General features: G+C 42.3%; 1 protein-coding gene across 3 annotated transcripts in view; it reads right to left on the bottom strand.

The window, feature by feature from the left end:
* Positions 1–2542: 2542 nt before the first annotated feature.
* The window catches only part of lmo3 (LIM domain only 3), a 101467-nt gene continuing 87341 nt past the window's right edge, over positions 2543–16668 (bottom strand). For 2 of the 3 annotated variants that reach the window (XM_088347346.1, XM_088347344.1), the window contains exon 4: positions 2543–5366. In XM_088347346.1, coding sequence (XP_088203472.1) covers positions 5261–5366 — 106 coding nt within the window. In that variant the 3' untranslated portion in view covers positions 2543–5260. The remainder of the gene's footprint in view (positions 5367–16668) is intronic. The other variant, XM_088347345.1, reaches the window with a different exon arrangement.

The following is a 16668-nucleotide window of genomic DNA, read 5'->3' as shown; positions in this document are numbered from 1 at the left end:
GTCGAAGAGCCGCAGCAGGCGCCATACGGGCGGGGCCAATTGGGTGCCATGGCAACCGTGACAGTCTTTTTCTGTGGAGTTAAAGTTGCAGGGCATTATCGCCATCTACTGTTAAAGAGTGTTGTCAACCCTTGGTTAGTTTTGTTTCCTTTTGCAATTTTTTTTACCAAGGCAAAAGTCGTAACACCCACATTTGGGTCGCGACCCACCATTGTTGACAATATCTGGGTATTATTTGCCCTCATGTAGGTTTTAGATCAGGGGATGGTGTCATAATAGTCTGTGGTTTGCAATCATCTGTGGTCTGTGCAGCCCTTTGAGACTTTTTGTGATTAAGGGTGTCACAAATAAACATGACTTGACTGTCCTCATCTTGAGGTTTTTGAGTTTTTCCTTGCCCTCATGTCGGTTTCAGATCAGGGGATGGTGTCATAAGAGTCTGTGGTTTGCAATAATCTGTGGTCTGTGCAGCCCTTTGAGACTCTTTGTGATTAAGGGTGTCACAAATAAACATGACTTGACTCATCCTGAGGTTTTTGAGTTTTTCCTTGCTGTTATGTGGGTTTTAGATCAGGGGATGGTGTCATAATAGTCTGTGGTTTGCAATCATCTGTGGTCTGTGCAGCCCTTTGAGACTCTTTGTGATTAAGGGTGTCACAAATAAACATGACTTGACTTGACTCATACTGAGGTTTTTTAGTTTTTTTCTTGCCCTCATGTCGGTTTCAGATCAGGGGATGGTGTCATCAGAGTCCGTGGTTTGCAATAATCTGTGGTCTGTGCAGCCCTTTGAGACTCTTTGTGATTAAGGGCGTCACAAATAAACATGACTTTACTTCACTTGACTCATCCTGAGGTTTTTGAGTTTTTCCTTGCCCTCATGTCGGTTTCAGATCAGGGATGGTGTCATAATAGTCCGTGGTTTCCAATAATCTGTGGTCTGTGAAGCCTTTTAAGACTCTTTGTGAATAAGGGTGTCACAAATAAACATTACTTGACTTATCTGAAGTTTTTGAGTTTTTCCTTGCCCTCATGTAGGTTTTAGATCAGGGGATGGTGTCATAAGAGTCTGTGGTTTGCAATAATCTGTGCTCTGTGCAGCCCTCTGAGACTCCTTGTGATAAAGGACGTCACAAATAAACATGACTTGAGTTGACATTGAACTCGTTGATTTCGAAATGAGACACCGAACTCTGCGTAACACAATAAAACTGTATTACATTTGTGCTTTGAAATTATTACAATTACAGTATTTACAAACGTCCTAAAAATAAACATCTCATGCTGGATGACACACAGAAAAAGGAAAGAATTGTACAATAGGCAAGCAAAAGGAAATACTCTTTTTTTTGGGGTTATGTACACCTCCGTTTTACAAATGACATTTGGACATTGGACAATGTTCAGTCAAGGTGATGAGGACACCATTGTCCTCAATCGATTGCATTCAGGTATTGGTTTGTTGAACCGACAACTTTTTAAATAAATAATCGACTAAAAGTTAACCATTTCGTACAACTGCTAAAACGATAGCCGACATCTCCTTCTTAATTAATGCAAAGTTTAATAAATACACTTGCCGATTCAAAAATGAATAAAAAAAAAAAAGACACTTAAAAAACCAGGTGTTAAAATACTGCCAGGAAGGATCTGTAAATGGATTCTGGCCTTGTCTGATTTTGCCCCTGTTCAAAGGGACAGTGTGTGTTATCTAACAGGTAGATATCGCTGTATGGTATAGTGCAGGGGTCTCCAACTTTTTTAAGCTAAGATCTACTTACTCCCTTAGTTCATAGGCACCGCCGCGAGCGGCAGCCTTTCCAGCAGCTCCGTGTTGTTTCGCTCTTTTTGTGATTTATTGTTTTAATCGTCTGCTTCTATCTTCGGGGTTTTTTGTCACGTTTGACAACTACACTTTGGATGACTTTCTATCCTATGGTTATGGGTTTTAACGTACAAAAATGCGTTTATTCGAGGAATCAACTCCTTGCCCTGAAGAATTCTTGTGCCGGCGTGATGAGGGGGCCCTATCGTGCCTGCAGAGCTGGAGCTAGCTAAGCGGCTAGCGGCGTTATAAGCCTTCGGTACTGTCCGTAATCATGGGAAATGGGAACTCTCCACCAAATAAGACTGACGAACTGGCTGTGCTGGTGAAGAACATCAAAGCGTACAGGGAGTGCAGTTTGCTGTGTTTTACGGAAACGTGGCTCACATCTAGCATCCCAGACGCTAACGTGGAGCTACCCGGCTTCAGTACTGTTAGGGCAGACAGAGACACAAAAGCCTGCGGGAAGCGGAGAGGAGGAGGACACGCTATCTACGTGAACACGAGGTGGTGTAACCCTGGGCACAAAGATTTCCATCTGCTGCAGGGACGTCGAACTTTTGGCCTAGCGTGTGACGTCATCCACTCCGCTGTTGCTAAACTACAACACAGCACCCCGTGGCCATCTTGTTAATCTGTTAATAATCAACACAAGGATACTGCTGGAAAGTGTGAATTTCCCTACCTCTATCTATCTATCTACTTTTTGTTACCAAATTTGAGATGCATTTCCATAGTAGAAGTATATGTTGGAGCGCCTCTATTCACCAGGGGGCGCTCAGCTTGATAAGTACTGACCGCTGGTGTGTCCAATTTCCACACATCTGTCCCTAATATATTCATATATAAGGACATCTTGAACAACACACGTGGTCGGATCATTTGCCTTTCCACCACCACCCCATGCTTGTGTTTCTTTAGTGTTGGGTTTCTGGTTTGGACATTCTGTTAGGGGTTTCGTGTCCACTTGTTGGTGGGGCCGAGGGGCCACTAGGACAGAGACGTGGAAGCCTGCCCTCGGCCATTTTTGTGGTCAAGTCATCCTGTTTTTGGGGGTCCATCTAATCAGGCAGGGGTGCTCAAAAATGGGATTGTGTTCAATAACACAAGAAGGTACAAAGTGACAAACAAACTTGGGTTTACAAACAAACTTGGGTTCACAAAACATCGAAATGTCCAAACAAAACTGACCAAATGGGAATCAAAGACCAAAACTGGAAATGGAAAAAATTAAGGAACAAAGAAAGAAGCAACAAACACAAACCTAACGTGGTGGTGGAAATGAAAATGACCCGACCATGTGTGTTGTTCGAAATATCTTTAAAAGGGGTGAGGAACATTAGGGACAGGTGTCTGCCCAGTTCCAAAAACACCTGGAGCCCCCTGGTGGAAGGAGACGGACCAGACCCTAACAACATTGTTGTTCCTATCTTATTAAAACGGTTATTTATTGGAGGTAGGGTTAAATACTAAGTTCACCACAAAAAATCATTTTACTAGAAAATCACAATGATCCTACACCGGTAAGCTAGTTTCAGAACCTGTCCTTGGGGGGTACACTGTTGCCCGCGGGCACCACGTAGGAGACCCCTGGTGTCGTGCAACCAAAACTAATTCCTAAAAAGCACAATGAAAAATACAAAGTACGGAAAGTCAAAGTGACCAAAACTGTACCATTTTCTTTTCATTTTTTTTAGCCCGTCTGCAAGCTTTTTGTTTGTTTTTCTGGGTACCTGTATCAGCAAGATGTCTGACAAAAATGTCAGCAACCTCTAGGTGAGGTTACTGTTATGTAAATAAATGCACATTTCTTGACCTACCAGTATTTAAAAAAAACATGTTTATATGATAGTTCAGGTATTTCTGCTTATTATATAAATCAATATTGAGGAGAGAATGTTTTTTTTCACCACTAGCAGCTGCTAAATAATAAACACTGTCCCTTTAACTGCCATCCTAATCCATGTATGATGAACAGCTATTCAATATATATGTGTAACGGGTGTAATAATAACTTTTGTTTTGTTGAAATTCCTGCTGAAATATGTTTGTGTATAAGTGTCCTGCAATGACGAGTCCCACAGTGCCACCTGCTGGTATGGAGTAAGGTTTAGTTTAGCCTCTGATTTTATGACAATCTTTTGGTGCTCGGTAAAAAAAGTTAATTGACAAAATTCAAACCATAACTGGCAAATCTTGCAACATACACAGTAATGTAATCGATGTTGTCAAGCTGTTTGGTTTTATTTTGCTTTTGTTTCTGTCGCCATTTACGTTAGTTTTGCTGTACGTTGTACTGGACTAAAATGCTAATTCCCCTCATAGATATTGAGAACCAGCGGAGGTGCTAACCACATGGTGTGTGTATGTTGTGTCGCTCATTGCAGCAATTGTAATAAAAGCCTCATCATTCAGTCCAGCCTGAATGTGGATCCTTGGTGGGACGGCTACACCGCAGTTACATACGTTCGATGTCACGTTTTTTAATACCAATACCCAAATCTTGAGTCGCTTCAGATACCGGTACAAAGTACCGATACATTAATAAAAAGGTTAACTGATGGTTTTAAAGAAAAACCTTTGAAAACCCAACAAAATGTTTTTTCTGATTATTTAGTCAAAATAAAGATAAGTCGGCATTCATTTAATTTCTGGTTCCTAATTGTTAACGGTTACGAGTAGGCACCAATACTGGTACTGTCTATAAATGTCAGTACCGATACCTTAGAATGGTAGTTATCGGTACTGATACCAATACCTGATATCGGCTCATTTTTAAAAAGTGTGAAATTGGTCTGTTAACCGAATTATGCCCAATGTAAGATATTGGAAAGTATGGATTTATCAGGTCTGAGATAGAGAACGACAACAGAAACCAAGACGATGTGGAAAAACTCCCTCCCGAAAAATCGAAGCGCCATTTACATACACTCACACACGTCCCCATACATACAAGTATTAAATTATTTTTTTTCAAACTCCTTTGTTTACATTTTACAACATCCAGTAAAAAGGTGTTATCCCAAAGATACACTGATTGACAATACCTCTGCGTGTTTTAGATTCAAGTAGTTGGATCGAGCAGTCCTTGTCATAAAAGGTGACACGCGATACACTTCAGTATCCGTCCATTGATTCCGTTCCGGACGTCCGGTGTTTTTTGTTTGCTGAGGCGTTCGCAAATATTTTTAGGTAAGACTCCGTTTCTAGCGCCGCCGCTTGCCGTGTCACAGTCTTTATGGCTATTCTGTACAGTCGAGTATCTCCGCTTCTGGACGGGTCTTCCATTATGTACATGCGGAGGGAGGGAGCAGGACAGGAGCTGGACAGGAAGCAATAGTGCGTTTTGTTGTGTGATTGCAAAGCTTTCCACCAGTCTTCGTCTACGTCCTTCTCCTGCTCCGGGCCCCGGCCCCTTACCCCCGTTTACGAAGGTCAGCGGACCTGGGGTGCGTAGCCCTCCTTCATCAGGCCTTCTTCATAGTCTGTTTGGCACAGGATCATGTTGTTCTTCAGGAAGAACTTGTCCCCCACGCAAAACCTGTAGACCAGAGGAGCAGCATGGTAAGAAGGCGGAGGGGTTTGTTAGTACAGATGTATCGAAACACTGTCAAGGGAGTCAAACAAATGAACTTATTCTTGTCCATTTCTTACATTTAAAACAGTACAGTGTCATCTGGAACACCTGTGCTCAGGATTTGGCGCCAACAGCCAGGACAGCTGATTGGCGCACCCTGTCCATTTAAATCCTCCGCTTCCGGAAACAAGCTGTCTGATAGTACTATGCTACCTGTTGCCATCTGCTCAGAAAGCCCGTACCTCCGACTCTTTGCCTGCCTCCTGTTTTCTTCTACTTGATCTCTGTTGCCGACCCGTTTCCGAATTTGCCTACGACCTGACCTGCCCGTCTGATTCCTGATCGCATTTCCGAACACGACGACGCCCTTCTTCTCCAGCCCCGACCAACAACACGACGATTCCGCCTGTCCGCGACCATTCCCGCCAAGCCTTCGCCCGCCTGTCAAGCTTCGTCATTCCGTCAAACAACGGATCGAAGAATCACGCCTTGTCGTTCCTTCCTTCCAATAAAAACCAAAAAACGAGTGCAAGTGATCTCAGTTTTCCTTCCGTCAAGGGAGTCAAACAAATGAACTTATTCTTGTCCATTTCTTACATTTAAAAAAAATCAGCGGGGAAATGTCTAGTACAGAAAGGTAACTCGTTGATAAAGACACTCGTTTGTCCTCACCTGTCAATCTCAATCGACTAGCGCTAAAGTCAATCTTCATTAAATTGGTATTAACATTCTAAAATAAACCTCATTGAACTGTACTGACTAAAATTCTGAAGCCTGCAAAATCACAACATATTGTACACATGCTGAACCATTTTCCTGATCTTAAGCTCCCCCATCCTTTGCGGAAATGAGGTGACCAAGTATTGATATTATTACATCAACAAAAGTCATTATACATGCCGACACTAGTTACTAAGTAAGGGTACATGATAATTATCAGGCTAATATTTATTGGACCGATAACATCCTGATATGATGTCACAGTCTTAGCATACAAGTCTTAACATACCTGATATTTAGTCACCTGCTGCCACACTAAAATATTAAGCCGGGTGGCATTACTTGTTAGAAAGATTTCAAGCATATATGTGTAGAGCAAAAAAGCCCTGCACAAAAATGACTTTGGAATGGATGGAACGACTGTGTCCTCTTCTGTACAGTTCCCGGACGTAACAAATCACCATGTACCATAATAAAATCTGAGAAGTTTAACAATTTCAAACACCGTCACCCGATACTGAGAGTATCAGATATCTAAGACCACGCCCATAGACGCATGATCTGGTCGAGCGATAGCCAGTCTCTTTTTCTCCTACCTGACTGACTCATTGCACATTGGCCGCATAGTACATGGGCCACATGTTGCGACCCTTCGGAGCACGAGACAAAATCTCTCCACAACAACAAGTAAGATGACAGTTTCAGATTTAATTCCTTGTTTGCTGGTTCTTGGGAATGAGCGTTTTTTTTGTGTACAAGGGAATTTCCCCAAATCGACTAGGAAACTTTTTTTTTGTGCTCGTAACTTCCAGACTTTCAATGGTCAAAAACTCCATAATCCCCTGATAAAAAACATAATCTGCGGCGCTTCCGTTCCCCTTTTTCTTTTTATCATTAAGTCTCTGTGTGTCAATAAACTGTGTGTTCTATTTCAAACAGCCTGGTTCATTGATTCAATTTGTATGGGATTATTAATTTGTATCAGAACTCAAAGAACTCAAAGTAATAACGAATTGTTCTTTTACTCCGTGTACGAAATTTTTGCATTCTTCAGAGAAAAAAATATTTACACATTCAGCTTCCCCTCTTTTTTGACTTTCATCAGAAACTAAGAATACAGAATTTATCTCTGAAAGTTACCGGATAAATGAAATGGTCTGCATTTCTATAGCGCTTTTCAAGTCAATGACTTCCCAAAGCGCTTTACAATGTGCTCCACATTTCCCAATAGCGGCCTTGTAGCCATGTAAGGCGCTCACCTGCTTATCGGGGGCATTAGGGGTTCAGTGTCTTACCCAAGGACATTTCGACATGTAACACGGACGAGCCGGGATTCGAACTGGGATCCCTTGATCCCAAGACGAGCGCTCTACCTCCTGAGCTACTGCCGGCCCGATGGGATTAGTAATTCATATCAGAACCCAAATAACTCAAAGAATGTATTTGAACTCACGTCCCTGACACCCTGGTTGTGTTTATTTAACGCCGGCGAAAACTAACATAAAATACGACCAGGGTTGGGTAGGGTTACTTTAACTGGATTACTTTCAATGACTTTTAGATTACTCCAATACCAAGTATGCGAATAAAAGACAAAATAAACTAAATATGAATCAAATGATGACTCACAACACGTGGTAAGCTTTCTCTCTTGGCTTTGATCTCTTTGATCTCCGGCAAAATGAACATAAAATGCGACAGAAACAAAATGATGACTCCCCAAGCCTGCACAAAATTGAGTAATTTTATTCATATTTAGTTTCTTTTGTCTTTTATTAGCATATTTGGTATTGGAGTAATCCAAAAGTAATTAAAAGTAATCAAGTTAAAGTAACCCTACCCAACCCTGGTTTGCTTCCATGGCTGATGCTGATATTGGTATGTGAATGGGTGTGAAGCACATTGTAAAGCGCTTTGGGTCATAGACTTGAAAAGCGCTATATAAATGCAGGAACAGGCAGTTGACCCAAACGTAACGTAACGTTTCCCACAATGCTTTATTGGGGAATCGAGGAAGTCAGGTGCGGGGTAAAAACAACAGCGAAGCCCTCGCGAACTAAGCGTGGTCGGAGAGCAGAAGCAAGTCGGGCAGCGGGGACGGGAGAACGTAGCGTGGTCAGAAAACGGAAGCAAGTTGGGCAGCCGGGACGGGAAAACGGAGCGAGGTCGGGGATCGAAAGCAAATCGGGCAGCCGGGAACGAGAGAATGATCCCAAGACGAGCGCTCTACCTCCTGAGCTACTGCCGGCCCGATGGGATTAGTAATTCATATCAGAACCTAAAGAACTCAAAGAATGTATTTGAGCTCACGTCCCCGACACCCTGGTTTTGTTTATTTAACGCCGGCGGGCAGATTGAGAGAATGATTTCTTGCATCCGTAAGGGACCAATTAACGGATAGACGGTAAAAGGTGAGACCGGTGCCTTTTGGGCAAGGAGGCAAAAAGCGTGCTCCGAGCAAAGGATTACAATTACTTAGGAAAACATCCGATGAAGCTCTGCGCACACAACAGATTTGACTTGTAATCGTCTCTTTCACCAGCTAGCTTAAAAATGTAGCGAAACTCCCGAAAGATTAGTGTTCTTCTTCACCGCTGCAAACTAATGTGTTTGTGGTGCCTGACTCACTCAATTTCTTTGAATTGGTAACAACAAATTGACAATTGATGATTGTTGAGTATCTGTGTGAGAAAACAAACTGTAATATGTGTGGAAACATGTGGGAGGAAATCCCTATTTTTATAATTATCTGCTAAGCAGGTAGGACGGGTAACTTATTTCAGAAACAAATCCTATCTGAAAATGACACTTGAGTTTGTACATTGCAAAAAAAGGTTCTTTTTCATCCAAATTTCTTTATAAAACCAATTTGTGTGTGAGTGTGTGTTTGTATGTGACTTATAGGCTCCGAAACGGCTAAAGTGATTTTCGCGAAAATGTAGACAGTTGTAGTTTAGGCCTCGGTGATTGTCTTTGGCTAGTTTCCCTGTCCCGGCATGTTGGGTCTAAAAAGTAGAACATTGATTTGTGGGAGAGCTATAAATTTGGCTAACGATAGAAAATACACCCGGCAATAGACTTGTTAAGTTTTTTAACCTGCTGCACCTGGGGAGGCAAGCAGAGAGGCCAAGCATCTCGCTTGTCCACTCTCACTCACTCTCGCCCACCCTTCCTCTGTGTTTTATTGAAATCACAAGACATGGAACAGTACTGGTATATTGAGACAAATACAAAATACCACCCCTGGAAAAGTACCGACATCTTTAAACAAAGACAGTAAGACTAAGAGACGCCAAAAGGAACATCAAACTGATTACAAATACACACCTTGAGCAAATACGTTTAAGCCTACTATACAAGTCACCCCCAATAAATACCAACATAAACAATAAACATCTGCTTTCGTGGTGTCTCCAACACCTTTTGGCGGCCAAATTGGATACTGCGACACCCAATCACACCAAGCAGCCAGAAAATAGAGTATTACTCACCAATATAGTTCTCTGCTAGAGGGGAGTACTACGCTGAAAGGTAAAAAATGAAAACTACCATATTTCGGTTGCCTCCATCAAATACAAATTCCCGTCCCATCTACAGCTATACCACCATGAGAACGCTCAATCTTGGGAAGCTAAGCAGGTTCAGGCCTGGTGAGTACTTGGGTGGGATACTCTAGTGCAGGCGTGTTAAACTCATGTTAACTCGGGGGCCACACGATAGAACAAAAATTCTGTCGGGGGCCGGACTAGAAGATTAAAGAGAAAAAAAAACAGAGATAAAGAAATAAGAGAAAGAGGGAGGGATAAGGAGAGAGGGCGGGACAAAGAAAGAAAAAGAGAGAGGGAATGAGAGGGAGAAACAAAAGATAAAAAGTCGTGAGAGAGGGGGAAAAGAAAGGGAGAGGGAGAAAGAAATCCAAAGAGAAATAGAAAAACAGAAGGAGAGAAAAGAAAGCGCAAAGGGTAGGAAGAGAGAAAGAGAGAAGAAAGAAAAGGAAAAAAGGAAGTTAGAGCAAAAAAGGTTAAAAGACAGAGAGAGAAAGAGACAAAGAGCAGCAAAGGAAGAGAAAAAGAGAGACACAGAGAGAGAAAGAGACAGAGTGGGAGAAAATGGGTGGAAAAGAAAGAGGGAGAGAGAAAGAAAGAAAAAAAAGTAGAGTGTCTTTGTGAGCGGCACCTGGCTTTGGCAACATCAAGTTGACATATTTCAATCTGCAGCTTGTTTTTCTCTTGCACTTCTCTGAGTGTTGTCTCGCGGGCCGGGTTCAATCCCTTAGCCGGCCTGATCTGGCCCGCGGGCCGCCTGTTTGACACCTGTGCTCTAGTGCAACAGCACCAACTGCACTCTCCGGTATGGTAAGTGGACCCCTCATCCTCTTTAGGGTCGCAGGGGGGGCTGGAGCCCATCCCAGCCATCTCCGGGCAGTGGGCAGGGGACACCCTGAACTAGTTGCCAGCCAATCGCAGGGCACACAGGGACAGACAACCCATTCGCTCATTCACACCTAGGGACAATTTGGACCGGCCAATTCACCTGAAATGCATGTTTTTGGAAAGTGGGAGGAAACCGGAGTGCCCGGAGGAAACCCACGCAAGCACGGGGAGAACATACAAACTCCGCACAGGAAGTCTGGAGCTGGATATGAACCCACGACAGGTTCCCATGACATGAACTGTGCCGCACAAGCGCTAACCACTGCGCCGCCGTGCTGCCCGGTAAGAGGACCCATCAAATCTAATTATCAACTAATGGAGTAAATGCTCAAAAAAATAGCATGATCTGCCAGAGCAATCGAATCCACACAAAAAATAAGAAGACCCAGCGATTTATTCCCTCGCCCGAGGTTAAATTTCTACATGTTGCCATTTGAAAACAAACGCCTGTAAACTCTATTATTTTTCTGCTTACACTGTGTCCACTCCCATCATGACCTCATGTCAACACGGTTCCTCCCTCCACACACTATTTTCTCTCCTCCAGTCAAATTGTTTCTCCCCCTTTTCACCTCCCCGAGCTGGTTTCCTCTCCCCTATTTCACACGGACAAATTGTTTCTGCTCGGTGAAATGTCAACAGCATATGTGACATCTGAGCGCCAATTTTGATGAGGATATTACACTCGGGTCCGTCACAAGGACGTTTTGCCGTTCCCCACTCTTTCCTGTTTCTGGAAGAAACAATAGCAGAGTGTATTTTTTTTTAGACTAGCTGATTTTTTAGGTCAGGCTTGAAAAATGGATTACTTACTTATTGCAACTGGAAACGAAAGGAGGTAAAGCGCTCGTCTTTGGATCAAGAGGTTGCAGGTTTGATTCCCGGCTCCTCTGTGTCAAAGTGTCCTTGGGCAAGACACTGAACCCCTAATGGCCCTGATAAGCAGGTAGTTACTTCCAGGGTTGGGTAGGGTTACTTTAACTGGATTACTCCAATACCAAACACGCTAATAAAAGACAAAATAAACTAAATATGAATCAAATGATGACACACAACACGTGGTAAGCTTTCTCTCCTGGCTTTGGTCTCTTTGATCTCCTGCAAAACTAACATAAAATGCGACCAGGGTTGGGTAGGGTTACTTTAACTGGATTACTTTCAATTGCTTTTCGATTACTCCAATACCAAATATGCTAATAAAAGACAAAATAAACTAAATATGAATAAAATGATGACTCACAACACGTGGTAAGCTTTCTCTCTTGGCTTTGAGCTCTTTGATCTCCGGCAAAACTAACATCAAATGCGACCAGGGTTGGGTAGGGTTACTTTAACTGGATTACTTTCAATTACTTTTGGATGACTCCAATACCAAATATGCTAATAAAAGACCAAAATAAACTAAATATGAATCAAATGATGACACACAACACGTGGTAAGCTTTCTCTCCTGGCTTTGATCTCTTTGATATCCGGCAAAACAAACATAAAATGCGACCAGGGTTGGGTAGGGTTACTTTAACTGGATTACTTTCAATTACTTTTGGATGACTCCAATACCAAATATGCTAATAAAAGACCAAAATAAACTAAATATGAATCAAATGATGACTCACAACACGTGGTAAGCTTTCTCTCCTGGCTTTGATCTCTTTGATCTCCGGCAAAACTAACATAAAATGCGACCAGGGTTGGGTAGGGTTACTTTAACTGGATTACTTTCAATTACTTTTGGATTACTCCAATACCAAATAAGCTAATAAAAGACAAAATAAACTACATATGAATAAAATGATGACTCACAACACGTGGTAAGCTTTCTCTCCTGGCTTTGATCTCTTTGATCTCCGGCAAAACTAACATAAAATGCGACCAGGGTTGGGTAGGGTTACTTTAACTGGATTACTTTCAATTACTTTTGGATTACTCCAATACCAAATAAGCTAATAAAAGACAAAATAAACTACATATGAATAAAATGATGACTCACAACACGTGGTAAGCTTTCTCTCCTGGCTTTGATCTCTTTGATCTCCGGCAAAACTAGAGACCTGTCATTGAACTAAAGCCTACTCAGTGAAAATCTTCATTGCATGAGTCAATCGTATAAAATCCTTTATAGTCAAATGTATAAAAATTTTTATAGCCAAATGTATAAAATCCTTCAGCGTTCAGAGCGACCTGCTCCCCGCGACCAGCGATCACCGGATCCTTTCCCTTCTTCCCAATGGAAATGTGAGAAACGTTACGCGAGTGGGTTCTGTTTCCGTTCTGGTCCTTGACAAAGAATGCTTTAATAAAATGTCAACATCAAGTAAAAATTAGACAAAATTAGACTCATCCCAATATTTGTTGACCATAACATCCGCCTTTACTAATGAAGTTCATTAAAAGGTTCATTAGTACAATCAGACGCCTAGTTATCTTCACATTATGGTCAATGTTCCTTGTAATTTCCCATGGGTCTGAGCGTTCACACAAAGTCGGTGAGCAACGCTTGAAACAACAGTGAGCCACCATAATCCCAAGTGTGGCAAGATAATTCATGATCAAACATGTCCAAAACTTGACATCAAGTTACATTTTGCTGAGTTTTCTCTTTTGAATGAATTGACTCATGTACTATTGCAACGGTTGTACTGCCATGTCCAGCATGGTCGCCGTGGCGACCGGCTGGCCTCGCCCCCTTGGCACCGGCTGTAGCAGATTTTCTAATTTGCGTGTATGCTTCTTAAGGGCGGGTTGGGGATTGCCGGTTGCGGGTTCATTGCATTACTTTGCATTATTCTGTTCTGTTTGACTTGAGGAAACCTGTACTTGCCTGTTCTGAGTAAAAGCCTGTTTTGTGAGTATTCCTAGACTGAGTTCCTGTTTGCCTGTAAGCCTGTTTTTGTTTTTGTCCCTGAGTTTTGGTGCCCAATTGGCCCCGCCCGTGTGTGTCACAGTTGCCATGGTGCCCAATTGGCCTCGCCCGTGGGGCAGCAGCTGCAGCTGGTTGAGAAATTGGCTTTCTTTCTACATTAAATTCAGCGCTCTCTTGCTTTTTTGGTCAGCCTGTCAAACGAACTTCCGCCCCACAAGACGTGGGTTCTGACTCGGTCCTGTTTTCCTGTTGATACAAAAAGTAACTGATCGTTAACGCGAATGAGTTCACCCTTCCTGCCTCCTGCCTCCGATCTGGTCCGGTCTCGTGACATGTACGGCTTACAAACGCCGTTTGTTTTCACAATTCTTTCACAAGATATCCATTTGTCTTTTTTTCCTGACATATTTTGTTGCATGATATTAACATTTTTGGGGGCTTATTGAGTCGCTTGTAAGATACAGAACTGTACTTAATCACATTTTTTAGTGGAAGTACAATATTGGCAATAAGATTCACTTGGTATAATTGGAATTTATTTGAATGCGACACAAACTTTTTCTTCTTTTTCCGTTTTTTTTTTCTTTTTTTTTAAATTCCTCTAAAAAAAATCTCATTGTGTTTATTTTTTCCTAGCTGTTTCTTTTTTCTTTTTGTTCTCTATTTACTTTTTTTTCCTTTGTTTCTTTCTTTTCTTTTTCTGTGGCTTTTTTCAGAATTGTTCCTTTTTTTCTCTTCCTTTTGTTTCTTTTATTCTCAGCTTTTCACTACTTTTTCATTTCGGTATTTTTTTTCTTTTTTGTTCTATTCCCCCCTTCCTTTAAGTCATTATGTGCATAATTTTACTTAATATTTGGTCATGTTGGGATGAAAGAAGCAAAAACAACCCGAAGAGCCGTTTAGGACCCGAAAGAGCCGGTTCCTTTTAGTGAGCCGAGCCGAAGAAGCCGGTTCTCGACATTTTCTACTAACTTTACTCAACTTCGTTCTACTTCGACTCGACTTCAAAATACCGCATTTAGGACACAACGTCAGGGGAACCCGTGTATTTTTTACCTTCATGCACTGTAACTTTGACTTAAGTCGCTCCTTAATTAGTAATTTTGAGCCCTGATTTTTGTGCACTGGCTCGATTTTCTTTTGCGCCGAGAATGTGCGAGCAGTGCGCAATTGCCCATCCTCATCCAGATGCTAAGCGCGCATGCAGTCATCGTCCTCTGCCGATTTCTTCATCTCTCCCTTTCCCTTTCTTCCCTTTCTTTACCGAGAGGTGAGTGTGACTAATGAGTCTTTAGAGACCTCTTGTTGTATGGAGGCAAGCGGGGGGAGAGAAAAAAAAATGGCTTCCACAGGCACACACTTAAAAGATGCATCGCGATGCCAGCGATATGCCCCGGAGGCGCGTGTTAACTAGAGTAGTCGCTTTCCACTCAAATGAGGAGAGGGGAGGAAAAGAAGAGCATGGAGTTAGCGCCACATGGAGTTAGCATCGGCGTTTCTCTGTTGCCGGAAAGCGCAAGGACAATCGTAGGATCTGCCTTGAAAAGTGTCCCGCGAGACCATTTGACATTATTGTTATGACTGTAAATTCCGGACTATAGAGCGCACCTGATTATAAGCCGCACCCACCATATTTTAAGAAGAAAACCGATTTTTTTACATACACAAGCCGCACCTGTATATAAGCCGCACGCGCCCACATTTAAACATGTAACACAAACACAGAATTAACCCAAACCCGACTTCGAGTCCCGTGATTGAAACTAAATGTCCTTCATTAAAGTTCACAGTCCAAAAATCACAGCCGGCAAAATGAACGGAGAATGATACCGGTACTTCAGGTTTGATGCAGACCTGCAGAGTCCGGGTCCCGTTGAAAGTAATCCAAGGAAAAAAGTGTATATTTCACAATTTTGATGAGGATTTTACACTTGGGTCCGTCACAAGGACGTTTTGCCGTTACCCACTCTTTCCTGCTTCTGGAACAAACAATAGCAGAGTGTATTTTTTTTAGACTAGCTGAATTTTAGGTCAGGCTTGAAAAGTGGATTACTGTTATTGCAACTTGAAAGGAAAGGAGGAAAAGCGTTCGTCTTGGGATCAAGAGGTCGTAGGTTCGATTCCCGGCTCCTCTGTGCTGAAGTGTCCTTGGGCCAGACACTGAATCCCTAATGCCCCTGATAAGCAGGTACCGTAAATTCCGGACTATAGAGCACACCTGATTATAAGCCGCACCCACCATATTTTAAGAAGAAAAACGATTTTTTTTCCATACACAAGCCGCACCTGTATATAAGCCGCATGCGCCCACATTTAAACACGTAACACAAACACAAAATTAACACAAACCCGACTTCGAGTCCCGTGATTGAAACTAAATGTCCTGCATTAAAGTTCTCAGTCCAAAAGTCACAGCCGGCAAAATGAACGGAAAATGATACAGGTACTTCAGGTTTGATGCAGACCTGCAGAGTCCAGGTCCCGTTGAAAGTAAACCAAGGAATAAAGTGTTTATTTCCAAAGTTAATGGTGGGAAAAATATATCAGATAAACACATTTACTCACGCAACTCCTTTTTCTTGAACCAACTTTTTACCCCCTCTTCTTTCCTTGTCTGTCTCTCACCTTTAGCGGTCCCCACTTAAACTCGGCACCCCGCGTTTGTTCCGCCCCTCATTTTTCGTTCACACATGCAAAAAATACCAGAATAAGTGTCTAAAATAAATACAAATAAAAACATTACAAAAATATACAGTTGCAAATACATATTATACATGGGTTACACATATTTAAAAAGAAAGAGGGTACACCGAGAGAGTTTTCAAAGCTTATAGCTAATATAGCTTTGACAGGGCAGTTAATTGTAGCAACACTCGAGCGCCGCTAGCGGCCGTTAGAAAAGTTAAATAAATTGGCCGCATCACTGAATAAGCCGCAGGGTTGAAAGGTAGGGAAAAAAGTAACGGTTTATAGTCCGGAATTTACGGTAGTTACTTTTACTGTAGAGTAACTCAATCCCTAACTCAGTTTCAAAGTAACACTGCTCGTTACACGATACCCTGTCCAAAATAACCTCAAAAGCGGCCGGTATGGCGGTCAATAAAGGGTTAAACCAAACATAAATCTATGGTGGTGACCTTCCCAATCGCCCGGCTCGTTATTTTCCCGACCCGAGGAATCGGAAGCGGAAAGGAACAGGCCAGCGCTTCCGAAAAGAGGCGTCGGGAATAAGGAAGGAGATATGAGCCTC

This window comes from Urocampus carinirostris, chromosome 11 (genome assembly GCF_059441175.1).
Source record: "Urocampus carinirostris isolate Australia breed hairy pipefish chromosome 11, RoL_Ucar_1.0, whole genome shotgun sequence".
Taxonomy (NCBI): Eukaryota; Metazoa; Chordata; class Actinopteri; order Syngnathiformes; family Syngnathidae; genus Urocampus; species Urocampus carinirostris.
This window is presented reverse-complemented; position numbering and strand designations above follow the sequence as displayed.